The sequence below is a fragment of the Phyllostomus discolor genome, chromosome 5 (genome assembly GCF_004126475.2).
Source record: "Phyllostomus discolor isolate MPI-MPIP mPhyDis1 chromosome 5, mPhyDis1.pri.v3, whole genome shotgun sequence".
NCBI lineage: Eukaryota > Metazoa > Chordata > Mammalia > Chiroptera > Phyllostomidae > Phyllostomus > Phyllostomus discolor.
Window position 1 is genome coordinate 26,417,759 of NC_040907.2, and position 18,684 is coordinate 26,436,442.

The 18,684-nt window shown below is 49.8% G+C and overlaps 1 protein-coding gene across 2 annotated transcripts; it reads right to left on the reverse strand.

The window, feature by feature from the left end:
* Positions 1-72: 72 nt before the first annotated feature.
* Positions 73-18,276, reverse strand: LOC114497717 (peptidyl-prolyl cis-trans isomerase E-like). Of its 2 annotated transcripts, XM_036025815.1 has the most exons (6): positions 17,483-18,276; positions 16,272-16,345; positions 15,917-16,123; positions 6,985-7,110; positions 1,797-1,939; positions 73-1,620 (listed from the first exon to the last, which is right to left on the reverse strand). In XM_036025815.1, the coding sequence occupies exons 4-6, from the start codon at positions 7,061-7,063 to the stop codon at positions 1,552-1,554; spliced, it is 291 nt and encodes a 96-aa protein (XP_035881708.1). In that variant the 5' UTR covers positions 7,064-7,110; positions 15,917-16,123; positions 16,272-16,345; positions 17,483-18,276; the 3' UTR covers positions 73-1,551. The 2 variants fall into 2 exon arrangements, with proteins under 2 accessions (XP_035881708.1, XP_028369401.1); XM_028513600.2 differs by lacking the exon at positions 16,272-16,345.
* Between the last annotated feature and the right edge of the window lie 408 nt (positions 18,277-18,684).

Below are 18,684 nucleotides of genomic sequence, written 5' to 3' on the forward strand. Positions count from 1 at the left end.
TTTTCTCGGCGCACGAGTCTTTATGCACAGCACGTGGGGATCTGACAGAGTTAGGGCCACACGCTGCACTGCTTGGTGATCTTATTCCATTTATTCCGAAAATCTGTTATTAAACAATCTTTGAAAACAACTTGTAGCAGCATCCCATGCCTGGACTTCTGTCTCAGTGTCTCACTTACAAACCAGGTCCCCCATTCCTTTCCCGAGGGTGCTGTGGGCCCCCCAAGACCCTACCATCCGAGCCCCACCCAACACCTGTGCCAACACCAGAGGCCACTAGCCTGGACTGCCTGGGCCTGGCACCTCCCCCGAGTCTCAGGTCACCACCGGTACAAGGGTCATGGGTGGACGCAGGGGCAAGGTCAGGGGAAGCCCTTGCCCAGCACAGTGAGTGATCGTCACCCCGTGCTCCCCACCCAGCGGCCTCCTGGCCATCTGCTGGCCCTACGCTCCCAGGACGACCAGAGGAGGACAGTAAGTGACAAGGTCCCCCCATAACCTCTCCCCTTGTTTCACAGCATTGTGATACCAGCCCTCCCTCCCGGGGCCTCCGGCCAGCCTGCTCCATGTCCCTGCATGTCACATACAGACTGGCCACGCCCGGTGCTTAACACACATCCTCTTCTCCCTTGGACCTCACATTGGCCCCAAATAGCTGCCTTTTCCCTGGCCTCCCTGCTGCCCGTCCTGATAGCCCTGACTGATCCCCGTGAGAGGGACACGGAGGTTAAAAAGCGAGGGTCTCTGCTGGGGAGAAGCCCACCTGAAGCCCACCCCTGATGCTGGCACCCGCCCCTCTGCAGGAGCTGGCCAGGATCACTGGGCCCCAGGCCAGCAGGCTCCTCCCCTCCCCTCCGGGCTCAACCTGACCTCAACCCCACTCCAGAACCAGCCCTGCCCAGCCCAATGGTTTCTAAACGTCGAGGTTTGATTCCAAGCTACCGGTGGGGAGGGGGCAGCCGTGCTGGACGTGGTTTCTGGGGACCGATGGTTTCCGGTGCTCAGCCTCAGCACGTGAGAAACGCTGTGAGGTGACTCGGGGCCAGCAGGGTGAGGGCAGAAACAGTCTGGCTAACCCAATTCGTGCATCTGGCACCGGGAACGAGAGAGGACAGAGGCGCTTCTGTACCTGCTTCAAGCTCCTCGGCTCCACAGTGGCCCGCGCAGTGTGCTCTCAGGATGGCCAGGGAAGGGCGAGCGGCAGGGGAGGACCTCAGGCCTTTCCCAGCGGGCAGCAGTGCAGGATCCGGGGTTTTCTTTATCAGAGGAAACGTCCAGCAGCCACACCGGTGGGCCCAGGAGAGGCCCTGGCGGCAAAGGCCTACGAAGGCCACGCCCAGCCACCCACAGCAGGGATGGGGGCGACTGTGCCGGCTCCCGGGCCACCGCTACGCTTGGGAAAGAGCCAGGGGAAGCCCAGGCCGGCCTGCAGGGGAGCTGCTCCACGCTGACCCTGAGAAGGGCCAGGTCACGGACCCCTGCTTAACATGTGCTGGATCCCCGGGGCGAACGAATCCCGGACCCGCAGGCACAGCACAGGGAAAGCGCCTCTCACACGTACTCCCCGCAGTTGGAGATGATCACCTTCTCCTTAGGCTTCCCGTCCTTGCTGCCCTGGGCCTTTGTGGGCGGAACAGGAGACGAGAAAGCACGCAGGGAGGGTGAAGATTAGAGGGGGCCTCAGGGACACCCAGCCCACCCCCCACTCCCAGCCTGAGCACCCGCAGTCTCCTCCGTGAGCCGCTGCGCCCCTCCCTCTAAGCTGTGCTCTCGCTGCCCCTCGGTTCGTCACCCACCTCGATCTTCCACAGGACATCCAGGCCTTTCGTGATCTCCCCAAATACCACGTGCTTGCCGTCCAGCCAATCCGTCTTGTCACACGTCAGGAAGAACTGGAAGCCGTTGGTGTTGGGGCCGGAGTTGGCCATGGACAGCAGCCCTGGGGGAGGGACGCGCAGGTCAGTCCCCTCCCCCACGCCAAGCCGACTCTGGGACGCAGGGACCATGCAGGTGCCTGTCCTCCACTCCACAGACAGTCCGCGGGACGGGGAGCAGGGTTGCTCCAACACTTTACACTGTTTTGTCCTTTCTGTGTCACTCACTCAACAAATACTGCCTGCCTGCACTGTGACCAGACCCCTGTTGAGCCTTTGGGGACAGGGTCCTGGCTCTGGGGGCGCTCAGTCTACAGCAAGTCACTCGAAAGACAACCGTGCTGTGACAGGGAGGCCAGGAGCAGACAGCTGTGCAGAGAATGGAAGCGCAGGGGCAGTCACACAGGGGCTCTGGGTGTGTCAGGTGGGCTGGTGCCACCATCACGGGAGACTCTAAGGGGGGGGCCACACACGTCTGAGTTTAGTCTAAGGGCCCAGGTTTGGGGGCTGAGGGGCAGCAGGAGCAGCTGCAGCCTGTCTGTGGCGGTGAGAAAGCCGCTCTGCACAGCGGGGCCTCGGCACCCTGTGCTCCCTGGGGGTGGGGCCGTGTCCCGTCCCGCTCAGCGAGGCTGCAGAGCAGGGTGTCTGACACGGAACAGACCAGCCCCGTGAGCACTGTGTCCGATGGTCAAACTGTGGGCTTGCTGTGGGTCTGATGCTGACACAAGAGTGAAAAATATCCCATGTCCTGTGCTCACGAGGCTGCTGTTCTCAGGGGGAGACAGAAAACAAGCAGAAAAATAACCTTACAGTTACAGGTAGTAAGGGTGTGGCAAAAAAAATGAAGCTGACTCAAAAAGACGAGTGAGATGGTAGTAACGCCCACTAGAGAGGGAGACCAAGGCAGGCCCCTCGGACAAGGGGACACATATCTGGCACCTGAAGGGAGGGAGGGATGGCCCTGCGGACACCGGGGGGAAGAATGCTCCAGGGAGGAATCGGCACTGGCCGAGGCCCCGAGGGGAGAGAGCTGTGGGTCTGAGGAACAGCAAGCCTGCAGGGGGACACAGAGGATGGAGCTGCGAGTCAGCGGGTGTGGGGAGGTGCCAGGTCTGGGTCGGTTGGCCCTGCTGGACCAGAGCCTAAGGGCGATGTGGCCCCAGGAGGACTGTCCACAGACAATGGGACTGGGTTTCCATCTGGAAGGACCACTCTGGCTACCTTGACATTAGACTACGAGGGGCGAGAGCGGCGCTGGAGGGCACAGGGTGGTCCGGCCTGGCAGTGACTGGAGACAAAGGGCTCTGACGTGCGGGTGGCGGAGGAGAGGGCTCAAGGGTGGGTCCCAAGGGTCTGACTCCTCGGCCAGGTGGACAGTGGAGTCACTGACTGAAACAGCAAAAGGGGAGGAAGAGTGTGGGGTGAAGAGCACCAGCTGTCGGGCGTGTGAAGAGCAGCAGAGACGTGCCTGCCAGCCCTCGGACCGGAACGGTGCCTGGGCCGCTGGTTCTCAGTGGGGTCAGTCCCACCCCTAGAGGTCCCTCAGAAATTTAAGTGTTTTTGATCATCAGAAATGTTATGGGGTACTACTGGCATTACTGGGGGGGAGGCCTGAAATGCTAGGTGTTCTGCAATAACCCACTTAATGAAAAATTGTCTATGGCCTGCCAGACAAGAGTGTGGAAGATCTGTTTACGATTATCTGCCCCTACAATCTCATTCCATTATGCATTTAAGCCCAAAACTGAAGGGATGAGATTGTGTAGGGCAGGGGTTATATGCAGGGTAACACTGCCCCCTGGAGGCTGCTTAGAGACTTCAAGGCATGTTTTTGGTCCATAATACTGGGGGCGCCACTGGTATGAGTGGGAAGGAGCAGGGAATTGAGATGTCCTGCACTGTTCCGCCCAATGAAGCACCATTCTAAGTCACCCTGGCTGGTGTAGCTCAGTGGATTGAGAGCGGACCTGTGAACCAAAGGGTCACCGGTTTGATTCCCAGTCAGGGCACATGCCTGGATTGCAGGCCAGGTCCCCAGCAGGGGGTGCATGGGAGGCAACCACACATTGCTATTTCTGTCCCTCTCTTTCTGCTCCTGTTACCCTCTCTCTAAAAATAAATGTTTTAAAAAAGAGTTATTCTAAGTCCACATAGACCTTATGCCTGGGCAAACATTCATGTACGCAGAATTTTCCCCTCAGCACCCGTGTTCCATTTCCCAGGGGTTACCTATTACTGATGATTGTTGTATTTCATATTTTCATAAAATTCATAATGACCCTTTTACCCATAATCCTTTTAGTTTATCTAGTCTTTTAAATTTTTATTCTTTTAAAGTATATTTATTGATTATGCTATTACAGCTGTTTCATTTTTTCCTCCCCTTTATCTACTACCCAGTACCCTGCACCCTCCTTCCCTCTAGTATTCCCTCCTCCTTAGTCCATGTCCATGGGTCGTACATGTAAGTTCTTTGGCTTCTCCATTTCCTGTACTATTCTTATACCTTCCCCGTCTATTTTGTGCCTACCACTTATGCTACTTATTCCCTATATCTTTTCCCCCATTCTCCCTGCTCCTCCTCTCCACTGATAACCCTCCGTATGATCTCCATTTCTTTGTTTTTTAGGTCCCGTTGTTGTTAGTTGTGTTTTTTATTTTTACTGTTCATAGTTTTGATCATCTTCTTTTTCTTAGGTAAGTCCCTTTAACATTTCATAAAATAAGGGCTGGGTGATGATGAACTCCTTTAACTTGACCTTATCTGAGAAGCACTTTATCTGCCTTTCCATTCTAAATGATAGCTTTGCTGGATAGAGGAATCTCAGATGCAGGTCCTCGCCTTTCATGACTTGGAACACTTCTTTCCAGCCCCTTCTTGCCTGCAAGGTTTCTTTTGAGAAATCAGCTGACAGTCTTATGGGGACTCCTTTGGAGGTAACTGCCTGCTTTTCTCTTGCTACTATTAAGATTCTCTCCTTATCCTCATTGGGTAATTTAATGATGATGTGCCCTGGTGTGTGCTTCCTTGGGTCCAACTTGTTTGGGACTCTCTGAGCTTCCTGGACTTTCTGCAATTCTATTTCCTTCACCAGATTGGGGAAGTTTTCCTTCATTATTTTTTCAAATAAGTTTTCCATTTCTTGCTCTTCCTCTTCTCCTTTTGGCACCCCTATGATTTGGATGTTGGAACATTTAAAGTTGTCCCAGAGGTTCCTAAGCCTCTTCTCATTTCTTTGAATTCTTGTTTTTTGTTCCAAATCATTGATTTGAGTCCTGGTTTCCTTCCCGTCACTGTTGGTTCCCTGTACCTTTCTCTTCATTTCATTTTGCATTTTTCCTCTATTTACAACCATATTCAGCCATTTCTGTATCTTGATTATCAGTGTTTTGAACTCTGCATCTGATAGGTTGACTGTCTCTTCACTGCTTAGTTCTGTTTTTGGAGCTTTGATCTGTTCTTTCATTTGGGCCATATTTCTTTGTCTCAGCACAGCAGTTACCTAGTAAGGGGCAGAGCCTTGGGTGTTCACCAGGGCGGGGCCACCCAATTTGCTGCACTGTGGCACTGTCTGCGGGGGAGGAGGTCCAAGTGGGAACAACACTTGCTTGGCTCTCACCGGCTTTCAGTCACTTCCCTCACTTCCTATGAGCAGACTGTGTCCTGGCAGGTGCTGATTACCTGGTGGATGGACTTGCGTACATTCTGATTCTACAGGCCACTCCAATGGACTCTCCTGTGAGAGTGGGAGTTTCTCCCACTGCCATAACCTCCACAGGTTTTACAGCCAGAGGTTTTGAGGCTTTAGTTTCCTGTGCAGGAACCCTGGGCTGTGTGGTCTGTCTTGCTCCCCCGGTGTTCCTGCCGGCTGATCTGCATGTGAATGTGGGGTATCCCACTCCACCAGCCACAGCCTTGCTGCTTGACCTCACCTCCCCAGCTTCCCGTCTTGCCTGGCTGCCCGTCTCCACCCCTCCTACCGGTCTGGATGAATCAATCTTTAAGTCCTTGGTTGTCAGACTTCCATACAGCTCGATTTTCTGGCAGTTCTGGTTGTTTTTTGTTTTTAAGTTGGTTGTTATCCTTCTTTTCATTGTGTGAGGAAGCAACGAGTATCTACTTATGCCTCCATCTTGGCCAGACTCAGTCCAGCCTTTTTAAAATGCTTATTACAGCCATAATTGTATATAGTTTTTCAAAAATCACTCTATGAAACTTGTTATAAAACACGGAATTCTTCTCCCCCAATACCAATTTTCTGCCCTGCCAGAGGTAATGTTTATTTCTTTCAGGTGATTATTTTGGTGATTACATCTCAGAACAATACATTCATGTTACTGCTACTTGATTCCCCCCCCCCCGCAGTTTTTGGCTATTTTTGGTCATTTTTTCCGGTAAACAGACTCATGGGGATTTGCATGAAGTTGGGATAGGTGATGAAATGTAAATATGGCCCGAAGGTTAGTTTTGATTAGTGTATGGATGTTACATTTCCTGATTTTGATAGCTGTAATGAGATTAGTAAGGGCATATTTTTCTTCTCAGGAAATACATACTGAAATATTTGCGGTCAAAGGACATGTCTTCAACTTCCTCTCAAGGGTACAGAAGGGGAAAAATGAATGTATATAAATAAGTGATAAAGAATAGGGGCCCTGGCTGGTGTGGCTCAGTGGACTGAGTGCCGGCCTGCAAACCAAAGGGTCATTGGTTCAATTCCAAGCCAGGCACATGCCTGGGTTGTGGGCCAGGTCCCAGTAGGGGGCATGCGAAATGCAACCACACATTGATGTTTCCCTCCCTCTCTTTCTCCCTCCCCTCCCCTCCCTCTAAAACTAAATAAATAAAATCTTAAAAGAAAAAATAAAATAAAACCCAACTGGACAGTAGTTGAAATATTTTATAACTTTCAACTGCTTATTCTTTCTAATGGTCCTAACTCTTTACAGAGCTTCAAAAACACCTGCTCTGCCTCTTTTGCTACTAGCTTCTGGGATCCAAGATGCCTCCGGTGGACTCAGGTAGAAACAGTGTCAAGGATGCAGCAGCTTCCTCCTCGGCTTGATTAGCCACCAGCCTCCCGGCAATCCTGACAGGAGCCCTACTCACCTGTTGTCATGGGAACAACGTCAGAATGCAGGAGCATCTGGATGCAGCCGGCTGGCTTGTTCCCGATCTTGATGTCCATGTACACCTGCGGATTGGACTGGGCCTTTTTTCTGTAGCGGGCTCTCCCTGGGTGAAGAAATTGCTCGGTTAGAGAGAACTCCCTGACTCCCCGAGTTGGAGAACGAGGGTTCTTCTGCAACCACACCCAGAACCCGACTGCAGTGAGCAGGCTGTAAGGTGCCAACAGTGAAGGCCCAGCACCCCGGTGGAGCTGCAGGAGGCAGAGGCCATAGTCACAGCACCCACCCAGCTGGACACCCAGTGACAGGAGACCTCAGCACTATCTACCCCCAGCCCCACCCCGCAGGCACGTTATCTCATCACACTCGTCCACAGACACGTAGCTTGCTTCACCTCCCTGCAGTCACAGAATGACACTGTTCCAGGCACTTTCGAGCCCCAGCTCAAGCCCACCCACCTTACTCCGGTCAGATGGACCATAACCCTCTCCCTCTACGCCTAACCCTACGTATTCACAGGATGGCTGCAATGCAACCAGGGAGGGTGGTGGTCTGCCTTGGTCTCTAGTGCTCAGGAGACAACGGAGGAGGCTGGGCCTTGCTTTATGATCCAAATGGACAAGGCTGACTAGATAAACAGAGTGTTCACTATAAATCCTCCATTTGTGTGATACAGAAAACGGCGTGGTCTCTGACGTTCCTGTAGTGCGGACAGGTCAACATACAGGTGCTGAACTCTGAGGCCAAGCACTGGGTTCCTCAGTGAGAAGGTGTGGCTTCTGCCCTTGAAGGACAGGCGGCCCAGTGGGGGAGGGGTGTTCCCAACTATGTGAGACACACAGATACTACCGAGACACAGTCTGGCTTCCAGTCTTAGCTCCACAACCCACAGGCTGTGTCATGTTCAACAAGTTATTTGACCTTACTGTGCCCCAGTTTTGTCACCCAGAATTGGGCATAATAATAGTGCTTATCTCAAAGGCTTGTCAACAGGAGCAAGCATTCGTAAAGCACACAGAGCAGTGTCTGGCTGGGAGGAAGCAACATGTAAAGCAAGGCCACAGCAACTCGGCAAGTGCTCGGACAGAGGGCTCCGTGGAGTCCGGAGGCCGCACATGCCCAGAGGGACACTAACGCAACTGGAGGATTCAGTTTCCTGGAGAAGACAGCAAGTGAGCACAGCTATGAAAGGTCAGTACAAGTTAGCTAAATAAGGTAAGTTGAAAAGATCATTTTAGGCAAAGGAACTGCTTGTACAAAAACATGGGAGATTTACAGGTAACCACACACTCTTGTTTTCTAGAATAAAAATGGGGATACAATGTGGTGAGAAGAGCAGGGTCAGAACATGGGGACCCCTCCTACCCCTCTGATGGAGTCAGCGGTCAGCCCTATAGACGCGGGATGCCTAGAACACTTAAGGGCGAATCATCAGAGCTGTGCTTTAGGAAGTGCCAACTGGCTTCTCACGACAGGAAGACACAGGCCTGGGGCACGGAGACCAGGATCTCAGCACTCTCGTGAGAGAGGAGAGGCTCAGCCAAGATGTGGCAGGAGCCACCCTGGCTGGTGTGGCTCCGTGGACTGAGTGCCAGCCTGCAAACCAAAGGGTCGCTGGTTTGATTCCCAGTCAGGGCACAGGCCTGGGTTGCCAGCCAGGTCCCCAGTTGGGGGTGTCTGAGAGGCAACCACATGTTGAGGTTTCTCTCTTAAAAAAAAAAAAAAAAAGATGTGGCAGGAGCGAACAGGCAGAGACTCAGGAAGACTCGGCAGACACAATCAGCAGGCTGTGGAGGTGCAGCAGGCATAAATTACGAGGGGGTGACACTGAAGTCCCTAGTTTGGGTGACTACGTGGAAGAGAACAACACTGACTGAGGTCGGGTACCCGGAAGACCAGAGCGAAAGGAGAGGGAATTCACTTGGGATGTGCTTTGCTTATTTACAGGGACAGTGCGATGTTCAGGCAGAAATACGTGAAACCTGGGAGAGTGGTCAGGGTTAGGACCAGAGACCAGAACAGCAAGTGGCTGTGGTAACCTCAGATGGGAAATGTGGCTGAAACTGCCCCACGGACATGTGGAGAGGGGCTGAGGCCTGAGGAAGGAACTCAGAGACCCCACTGTTCCGAGGGCGGAGAGAGGAGAAGCACGGGTCAGGACGGTGTGTCAACAGGCAGAAGGAAGCACCACGGCAGGGAGCGGCCGCAGCCTGGAGCAGAATGAGAGGAGGGGCTTCTCTGAAACCGGGACAGGAACAGACGACAGCGTGACCTGGCCCCGAAGTCTTCAGGGAGGGGGCGGGAAAGACGAGAAGGCTGGCGGATGCTGGTGATGAGGGACACCCACTGTCCTTCCTCATCCAGACGTCCCCCTCGCTCCACGGCCACACAAGCCCCAGGCACACCTTGAGCCCGACCAGGACGAGAAACCCATGGCGCCTGCATCTGGTTCCCCCATCACCACCCACAGCAGAAGCTCACGCCTTCAATCTCGCCGCCCACATTTCCGCTTTGGGAGGCTCTGACCCCTCTTCTTCTGTATGCGCTTCCAGAGTCTTCCCAGGGAACTTCTCTGACTAGTCATCGCCCGACCAAACTGGAGGGAAATAACCAAACAGTGTCAAGAGATTCAAGCCATCAGCCAACTGCTAACGAGCCACCTGGGTCAGCCGAGGGAGGGCACAATTGGTGTGTGTGACCCCCGTCACAGGTGGAAGTTACCTCCGAGGGGCTCCCCGGGCAAGGACGGCCGTCACTGGGCAGAGTCTGGCCCTCAAGTCCAGGTCTCGCAGAGGCGGATGAGAACAAGGAGGGACCAAGGTGAGCAAAAGGGAAGTCCCACCCTTGTCAAGGAGGGAAGGACACAGTCCATGTCCATGTCCCAAAGCAAGACGTTCGTCGGGACAGTGCCTCCAGCTTTGCTGAGAGCCTGCTCCCCCCACTCCAAGCCACGCTGTCCAGGCACAGACTATCGCCACGATGGGAAGGACGCTGGCCCCATTCATTTGGTCCGGAAGAGCCTTCCTTAGTTCCCACGCTGGTTTGGGCAAACTGACACAAACCATCCTCCCAAAAAGTTCAGACTCATTCCGAAAAGACTGCAATACCACTCGGCTGCTTACCCCTTGTGAGTCAGATGAATGCCTGCCATTTACCTCTAGGAAGTCTTAGACTTGCTCATGCCTGATTCTACGCTGCCAGCCCGCACCTCTCCCCACCCCTTCACTGCCAGGCTGAGCACAAAGCTAACCATAAAAAGTCCCTGAGCCACCACCCACTTCCCTTCTCCCAATAGGAGGGTCTTTTCTGGCATACTCTTTGGAACTGGATTTTTAAGGGTAAATGCAGTTACTGGGTTCTGAGTCCACTTTAAAAGTCAAGAGCAGAGACTTCTGGCAAAGATGGAGGTGGAGGTAGATAACTTTGCCTCCTCGTACAACCAAAAGAAGGACACCAACAAATTTAAAAGCAAAAACATAACCAGAACTGCCAGAAAATCGAACTGTATGCAAGTCCAACAACCAAGGAGTTCAAGAGGAAACATTTCATCCAGACTGACAGGAGGGATGGAAACGGGCAGCCAGGAAGGAGAGGACTCGCAGTAAGGCGGCGGCTGGCAGACTGGGTGGTCCCACATTTGCATGTGGATTATCCTGCAGGAAAGAGAGAGACAGCACAACCCAGGGTTCTAGCACAGGAAAACAAAGCCTCAAAACCTATGGTCAAAAAAACCTGTGGGGGTTGCATCAGCAGGAGAAACTCCCAGCTTCACAGGAGAGTTTGCTGGAGTGACCCACAGGGTCCTAGGACGTACACAAACACGCCCACCCAGAATCAGTACCAGAAGGGCACAATCTGATTGTGGGTATCGGGGGAAGTGACTGAAAGCCAGCAGAGAGCTCCTCAGCTCTGGGAACAGCATCACTGTTCCCTCTTGAACCCCTCCCCCACAATGCAGCAAAGTGGGTGGCCCTGCCCCAGTGAATACCTAAGGCTCTGCCCCTTACTAGGTAACAGCTCCACAGAGACAAAATATATGGCCCAAATGAAAGAACAGATAAAAGCTCCAAAAACAGAACTAAGCAATGAAGAGATAGCCAACCTATCAGATGCAGAGTTCAAAACACTGATAATCAGGATGCTCACAGAAATGGCTGAGTATGGTTGTAAATAGAAGAAAAAGTGAAGGCAATGCAAAATGAAGAGAAAGGTACATGGAACCAACAGTGAAGGGAAGGAAACTGGGACTCAAATCAACAATATGGACCAGAAGGAAGAAATAAACATTCAATCAGAACAGAATGAAGAAATAAGAATTAAAAAAATGATGAGAGGCTTAGGAACCTCTGGGACAACTTTAAATGTTCCAACATCCAAATCATAGGGGTGCCAAAAGGAGAAGAGGAAGAACAAGAAATGGAAAACTTATTTGAAAAAATAATGAAGGAAAACTTCCCCAATCTGGTGAAGGAAATAGAATTGCAGAAAGTCCAGGAAGCTCAGAGAGTCACAAAGAAGTTGGATCCAAGGAAGAACACACTAAGGCACATCATAATTGTAGGATCAGAGACTAAACAGAATCTTAAAAGCAACAAGAAAAAGGGAGACAGCTACCTACAAAGGAGTTCCCATAGGATTATCAGCTGCTTTCTCAAGAGAAACCTTGCAGGCAAGAAGGGGCTGGAAAGAAGTATTCCAAGTCATAAAAAACAAGGACCTACATCCAAGATTGCTCCATCCAGCAAAGCTATCATTTAGAATGGGAGGGCAGGTAAAGTGCTTCCCAAGTAAGGTCCAGTCAAAGGAGTTCATCATCACCTAGCCCTTATTCTATGGAATGTTAAAGGGACTTATGTAAGAACAAGATGATCAAAACTATGAACAGTTAGCCCTGTGGCTGGTGTGGCTCAGTGGATTGAGCACTGGCCTGCAAACAAAAGGGTTGCCGGTTCGATTTCCAGTCAGGACACATACCTGGGTTGGAGGCCAAGTCCCCAACAAGGGGCAAATGAGAGGCAACCACACATGAATGTTTCTCTTCCTCTCTTTCCCCCTCCCTTCCCCTCTCTAAAATAAATAAATAAAATCTTTATATATAAAAAAACTATGAACAGTTAAATGACAACAAACTCACAACTATCAACAACTGAACCTAAAAAAAAAAAAAGGACAAAAAACCCCACAAAGTATACAACAGGGATAAAATTACAGAAATGGAGATCACATGGAGGGTTACCAGTGGGGAGGAGAAAGGGGGAGAATGTGGGGAAAGGTACAGGGAATAAGAAGCATAAATGATAGATACAAAATAGACAGGTATGGGTTAAGAATAGTATAGGAAAAGGAGAAGCCACAAAACTTACACGTACAACCCATGGACATGAACTGACGAGGGGGAATGCTGGTGGGGGGATCGTGCAGGGCGGAGGGGAATAACAAGGGGAAACATGGGACACCTGTAATAGCATAATCAATAAAATATATTTTAAAAAAAGACAAGATCAGCACTGAACTGGAGAAAATGGATTGCTAACTGCTGAAACACGTATTTCATAGAAGAGTAACAGAGAACACAGAATGTAGTATGGAATACTTCACTGTCCAAGAATAAGGGATACCAAAGCCCCCCGCCCCCCGGAAGATGGCAGCAGCCAGGAAAGACGAGTTACTGCGGCCTCGGCTCCCCAAGCTCCTTGATATCAGCAAGCAGCTTCTGGGCAAAGCGGAAGTAGCTGCTGAGCCCACCGGTTCCTGGGGAAATCCAAGAGGAGGTGTTGAAAGGACTGTACCTCCTTAAGAAAGTGCTGAAACATTATCACAGCTCGACCTGCTCAGCCAAAATGAAGACGTAAAGAGACTGTTCCCATCCACCTGAAGTACTGGCTGGCGCCGGCATTTCATAGAGCGCTCACCACGAAACCAGTCAACCCCACTGATACTAGGAAAGGGTAGATGTTTTTAAAGGTTTGTTTCGGACCTTTTCATGAACATTTAAAAACATGTGAAATAAAATTCCAGGTTACATTTATAACTATGCCTTGTTCTTAGAAACAAAGATGGGTAAGGTACTATTTTTATTTCCAGCAATTAAAAAAAATTGAAAGACAGCATGAAATGACTTATTTCATACTTAGTCATGAACACTAATCACAAAGATTTTTTTTAAAGATTTTATTTATTTCTAGAGAGGAGAGGGAGAGAGAGGGAGAGAGAGGGAGAGAGAGGGAGAGAGAGGGAGAGAGAGGGAGAGAGAGGGAGAGAGAGAGAGAGAGAGAGAAACATCAATGTATGGTTGCTGGGGGCCATGGCCTGCAACCCAGGCATGTGCCCTGACTGGGAATCGAACCTGCGATGCCTGGTTCGCAGCCCACGCTCAATCCACTGAGCTATGCCAGCCAGGGCACAAAGATTTTTTTTAAAATAGCCAAACATTGAAGGGTTTTGTGGTAGGCAAAATTACGCCCCCTCCCCCAAGATGTCCACATTCTACTCCTTGGAACCTGTGAATATACTTATTATATGGCAAGAGGGAATTAAGTTTACAGATGGAATTCAGGTTAGCCAGCTGATCTTAAAGTAAAAATATTATCCAGGATTATTTGGGTGGGCCCAACATAACCACAAGGATCTTCTGCACGTGAAAAAGGAAGCAGAAGAGTGAGCTCCAGAGTGACACAGAGTGAGAAAGACACGCCTGCTCACCGCCGGCTTGACAATGGAAGGGGCCAGAGTCAAGGAATGAGGCCAGTCTCTAGAAGGTGGGAAAGGTAAAGAAACGGATTTTCTGCTGCAGCCTCCGGAAGGAACACAGCCCTGTCGACACCTTGATTTTAAGCTGGTGACGTCCATTTTGGACTTTTGGTGTCTTGAACTGTAAGATAACACATTTGCATTGTACAAGCCACCAAATTTGTGGTGATTTGTTTGTTGGTGATTTGTTTGTTATAGCAGCAATAGGAATTCAAATAATTTTCTTTTAAAGCACCCAACCTGTCATAGAGGTTTTCTCCTCCTCCTCAGTTGTTGATTGGGTTACCTTCACAAGAGCCTCACTTTTTACACTAGAACCAAAAACAGCAGTTTTCCATAATCACTTTCAGATACTTCATGAAATCCTGCCTCTTAGGCAAGATTCGCAATTTTACTTTGCAATCAACGTACACTCTATTTGCAGCATATTGTCCTAGACTAAAAGTCAACACATTTTCCGAAAAAGGTTAGAGAGTAAATATTTTAAGCTGTGTAGGTCACATATAATCTCTGTTGCATAGTCACCCCCCGCACTCCGCAGCCCTTTACAAGTACTACCACCACTTAGTACACAGGCCATATAAAAGCAGGCTGCACAATGGCTCTGGCCCATGAACTGGAGCTTCCTGGCCTGATACAGACACGGAATGGTCAGGGAAGACTGGCCAACAGACTGACAGATGGCTAGTATTTATTCAAATGTGAGGTGGAGAGAATATCTAAGTAAGAATTAGTTTTATAGTCGGTTCATAATGAACACTTTCAAATAACGACAGCTTTAGTAAAAGGCAAAGATTCTCGGCCATACCATGCTGTCTGTAGCTGCTGCAGTATCTTGCCCTCCCTCCAAAAAAGCTCACATCTGCAGTTTAACTCTTCTTGTAGTTAGTGCTTACATACTAGTAGCACAAGTACAAGAAAAAAGACATATTTCTCCTTCCTAACCACCTAGACTATATGTACCTACTTAACAAAGAACATACACTAACTGCTTGTTAGAGCTGGGGGTACACCATCACCCCGTGCCCGGGTATGGAGACAGAGAGCACACACCGGAAACAGGAACTACAATGCCAGGTCAGAGGGCTCTGCAGGACCTGCTTCCACACTCTGACTACATGAGGCAAACTCCCAACCGGAACTTCCTATCTCTTGGCAACTGTCAACACCGAACCATTGCAGAGTGTTGAACAGTATCCCCCGAATTTCACATCTACCCAAACGGGGTCTTCATAGAAGTCATTAGTTAAGATGAGGTCACACTGGATAAGGGTGGGCCCTAAATCCAATGAGTGGTGTCGTTATAGGAAGAGAAGTCACAGAGAGACACATGCAGGGAGGAAGGCCATGTGAAGACAGGGGAAGAGAGTGGAATGATGCAGTTACAAGTCAAGGAATGCCAAGGACTGCCACACGCCACTGCAAGCCATGAAGGAAAGGACTGTCTCTAGAGTACTCAGAAGGAGCGAGGCCCTGCCAACACCTTGACTTCAGATTTCCAGCCTCCAGAGTTGTGAGAATAAATTTCTTTTAAGTCACCAAGTTTGTGGTAATTTGTTATGGTAGCCCCAGGAATCTCCTATCCCCACCCAAATGGAGAGTGGCACCTTTTGTAACCAATGACAACAGGGACACTAGTCAAACAGAAAGCACTGAAAACTTACCTCTGCAAACTCAAATTGCACAAAAGTACTTCTCTACAATAGCAGAAATGGGTAGTTAATTACGTGGGCAACAGGAGGAGACAGGGCATATCCCAACGCCATTTAAAAAGCAAACAATCTAATTTTAGATTTTCTTGGTTTAGTTAACAGTGCCTCTAGAAATATTAAAATCACTTTAAGTTACTATAGCTAAATAGTGACTATGTATTATCCGATTCCACCACTACATAATTTAAACTTTCCAAGCACTGAGTTACTTTCCAAGCATTTTGATAACCTTTGTTTACAAGACTTATAGAAAGTAGAAAAAAAAAAGGTTGATCTAGCAATTATTCATCACAATTGAGCATTAACTACATACAGAGCGCTGACCTCACTACTAAGTTAGGTAGCTACTAGAGACCGGAGCACAGATATTTTAGTTGGCGGAACGAGAGCAATAAGAGTTACTAATTTACAGAATGCAAAGACAGAAGGGCCCCCAAAGGCCAGTCTTACCACTTTATTTAAGAATTGAAGAGCTTGTGCCCTGATTGGTGTGGCTCAATTGGTTGGGCGTCGTACTGCAAAGCACAAAAGGTCACTGGTTCAATTCCTGGTCAGGGCACATGTCTGGGTTGTAGGTTCAGTCCCTGGTCGAGATATGTACAAGAGGCAGCCAATCGGTGTTTCTCTCCCTCTCTTTCTTCCTCCTTTCCTCTCTCTCTAAAAAATAAAAAATAAATATTTTTAAAAAACTGAAGAACATAAGGCTCAGAGAGTTTGTCGCACACAAAGTTAGTAGTAGAGCTGGGTCTAAAATGCCTGTCTTAAAAATAGAACCAAGAATTATACCAACTGAAGGAAAACTCACCCAGGTAAGCAGAGGCCAACATTCCATTATCAAGGCTAAATTTCCTTGCTGACCTCTGCTTTTTAAAGGCACAGCTGCTAAGGAGGGAGGTCTGGTAAGTAGATGTGGGGGGGGGGGGGGTTCAGCGACCCAGCAGGTGATGTGAAACAATAACGAGACCTTCCAAGATTTTTCAGACTATCTTCATACTGATTACTACAGTTTATATAGTATATGAACAGAAATCAAAGCCCCCAAATGGTTCCAACATGGAGAAAGCCTTTCTTCAAATCCAACAAATTGTCAATCTCTGTCAATTTCAGCCCATAACTGTACCACCATCTTGGCTGTGTTATCCTCTAAACATTCCTTTTATATCACCAGGAGTAGTGATGGTGACCTACACAGATATCCTCCTTAACTTCATTACATACCAAACATATACAGAATGCACATGACTTAATGTTTTTTTCCAAGTTCTTTCCCTGGAATTAGGAATCTAAACATGAAAGACACCAAAGACTGATCTGTTCCATAATCCAGTGGAATCTAATTATCTGTGATGTCTCCAAAAGGAATGAAAGCAGCATAAAGAACTTTGTTGTCCACCTCCTGTCAGCCCACCAAGCTCTTTCTGCACTAATGTCCTCCACACTCTTGAAGACAGCCACAGGGAGGAAAAGGAGGGGTCTCTACAGTCCTTTGAGTATACAAAATGACTTCTCCCCAACCTCTTCAGGCCGACATCTAGCCCCTGTGATCGCTTCCTAAACGGGCCCACCATCTCCAATCTCTCTCTCCTCCATACAGACACTAAAATAATTCCAAAGAACCCCACAAATCTGATCACAATACTGCCCTCCTTAATAATGCCAAAAAGCTCATCAGTGCCCATAGGACAAGTCCAAATTCCTTAGCACAGTACTAAGACCTTCATAACCTGAGCCCTGTCCACCTCTCGGGCCTCTTTTTCCCCTTGCTTCCCCAGTGCCAACTATTTGACTCCAAGTGCTAGACTTCTTTACACCTCTGCACTTTTGCTCATTACTCTCCATTCAGTCCAGCACCTTGCTCCCACTTGGATGCCTAACTCCTGGCCTCTCAAACCTAGCTCTGGCCGGAACGCACCCGGAATGTTTGCCCTCATCTTTCCAGGCAGAGTGGTCATTCCCTGAAACCCCTACCCCGACCCTGTTCAAAAGCCAAACATACAATTGCATCACAGTGCTCACCAACCAGAGCAGTGACGCTATTTCCACAATTCCCCAGCCATTCTGGGAACACCTTCATCTAAAGAGCTAGGGTCGAGAGTTTGCGATGGGGTCCGAACCCCAACATCTCACCACCTGTCTGGGCACCGGACCGGAGGAAAATAGGCTTCGGGCAGTGCCAGGACCAGCAGAGCCATCAGGTAGCGAGCACGCGTCATAAGCCACGAGGTAACGCCCCATTACGAGACCCGGCCGTAGACGCTGCGTGCTGCGTGCCGCGTGCCTGCGTGCCGGCGTGCCGCCTGGGGCCAACCCCAATCACGATTCAACCAAGGCCTGGCCAGTGAAAATCCTCGGCCGCCCCGTGCCACCGCCTCTAGGTGGCAGCCATATTGCTGCCTGCCTCTTCCGCCGGAAGTGCGCTCCCGTGCCGCCACACGCCACGCCCCCTCAGACTAGCGCAGATGTTGCACCAACCAGGCCCTGCCACTGGTAGGTGTGGAGGCGTAGTCAGATAATAGAAAACACACACGCACAGCCGCATCAACTACGGTCGTCAGAAAATGGAGGAATCTATTGTAGATAGGGCCAGGCCTTAACGAAAAGGGGAGCCGGCCAAAAGGAAGGGCGTTCTGAATAAAGGGACTATGTGGGTAAGGCCCTAAGGAAGGACAGCCTGCCAAGCTCAAGACAGAAAAGGGTTCCTGGAGGGCAAATAGACTGTTTGACCTTGGCCAGGTTATAGTTGTTTAAAGGATTAAAGGAACCACGAAACACTTAGGACGTGAGCAATTGTTTGCTGCTGTCACTCTTACACCTATCTCCCAAGCCGTTTCCACTGGCAGGGAAAACCCCAGTTGCAGAATCTGCACAACTGGACCTGCTGAGCTGCATGCAGAACTGTCATAGGAGACAGAAAAGACTGACAAACCATAACCAGCACGTCCCGGGGGGGGAGGGGCAGGATCTATACATCTCTCGTATGTCCCTCAGAAATGTGCCAACCCTATATCAGGTCCAAGACCCGCTCTGATCAGACTCCTACCCGCTTAAGGTAAATGGGAGTCTCAATACAAAGTCCTCCCATAACAGAACGCAACAGACAGTTCTGCACACCTAGGTAATCCAGCCAGGAAGGGATAAAGTATATAGAACTTCCTTTGACCCTATTTACATCCTAAAAATACTTCCAGTGAAAGAGACTTCTAGAAAACTGTGTGGTC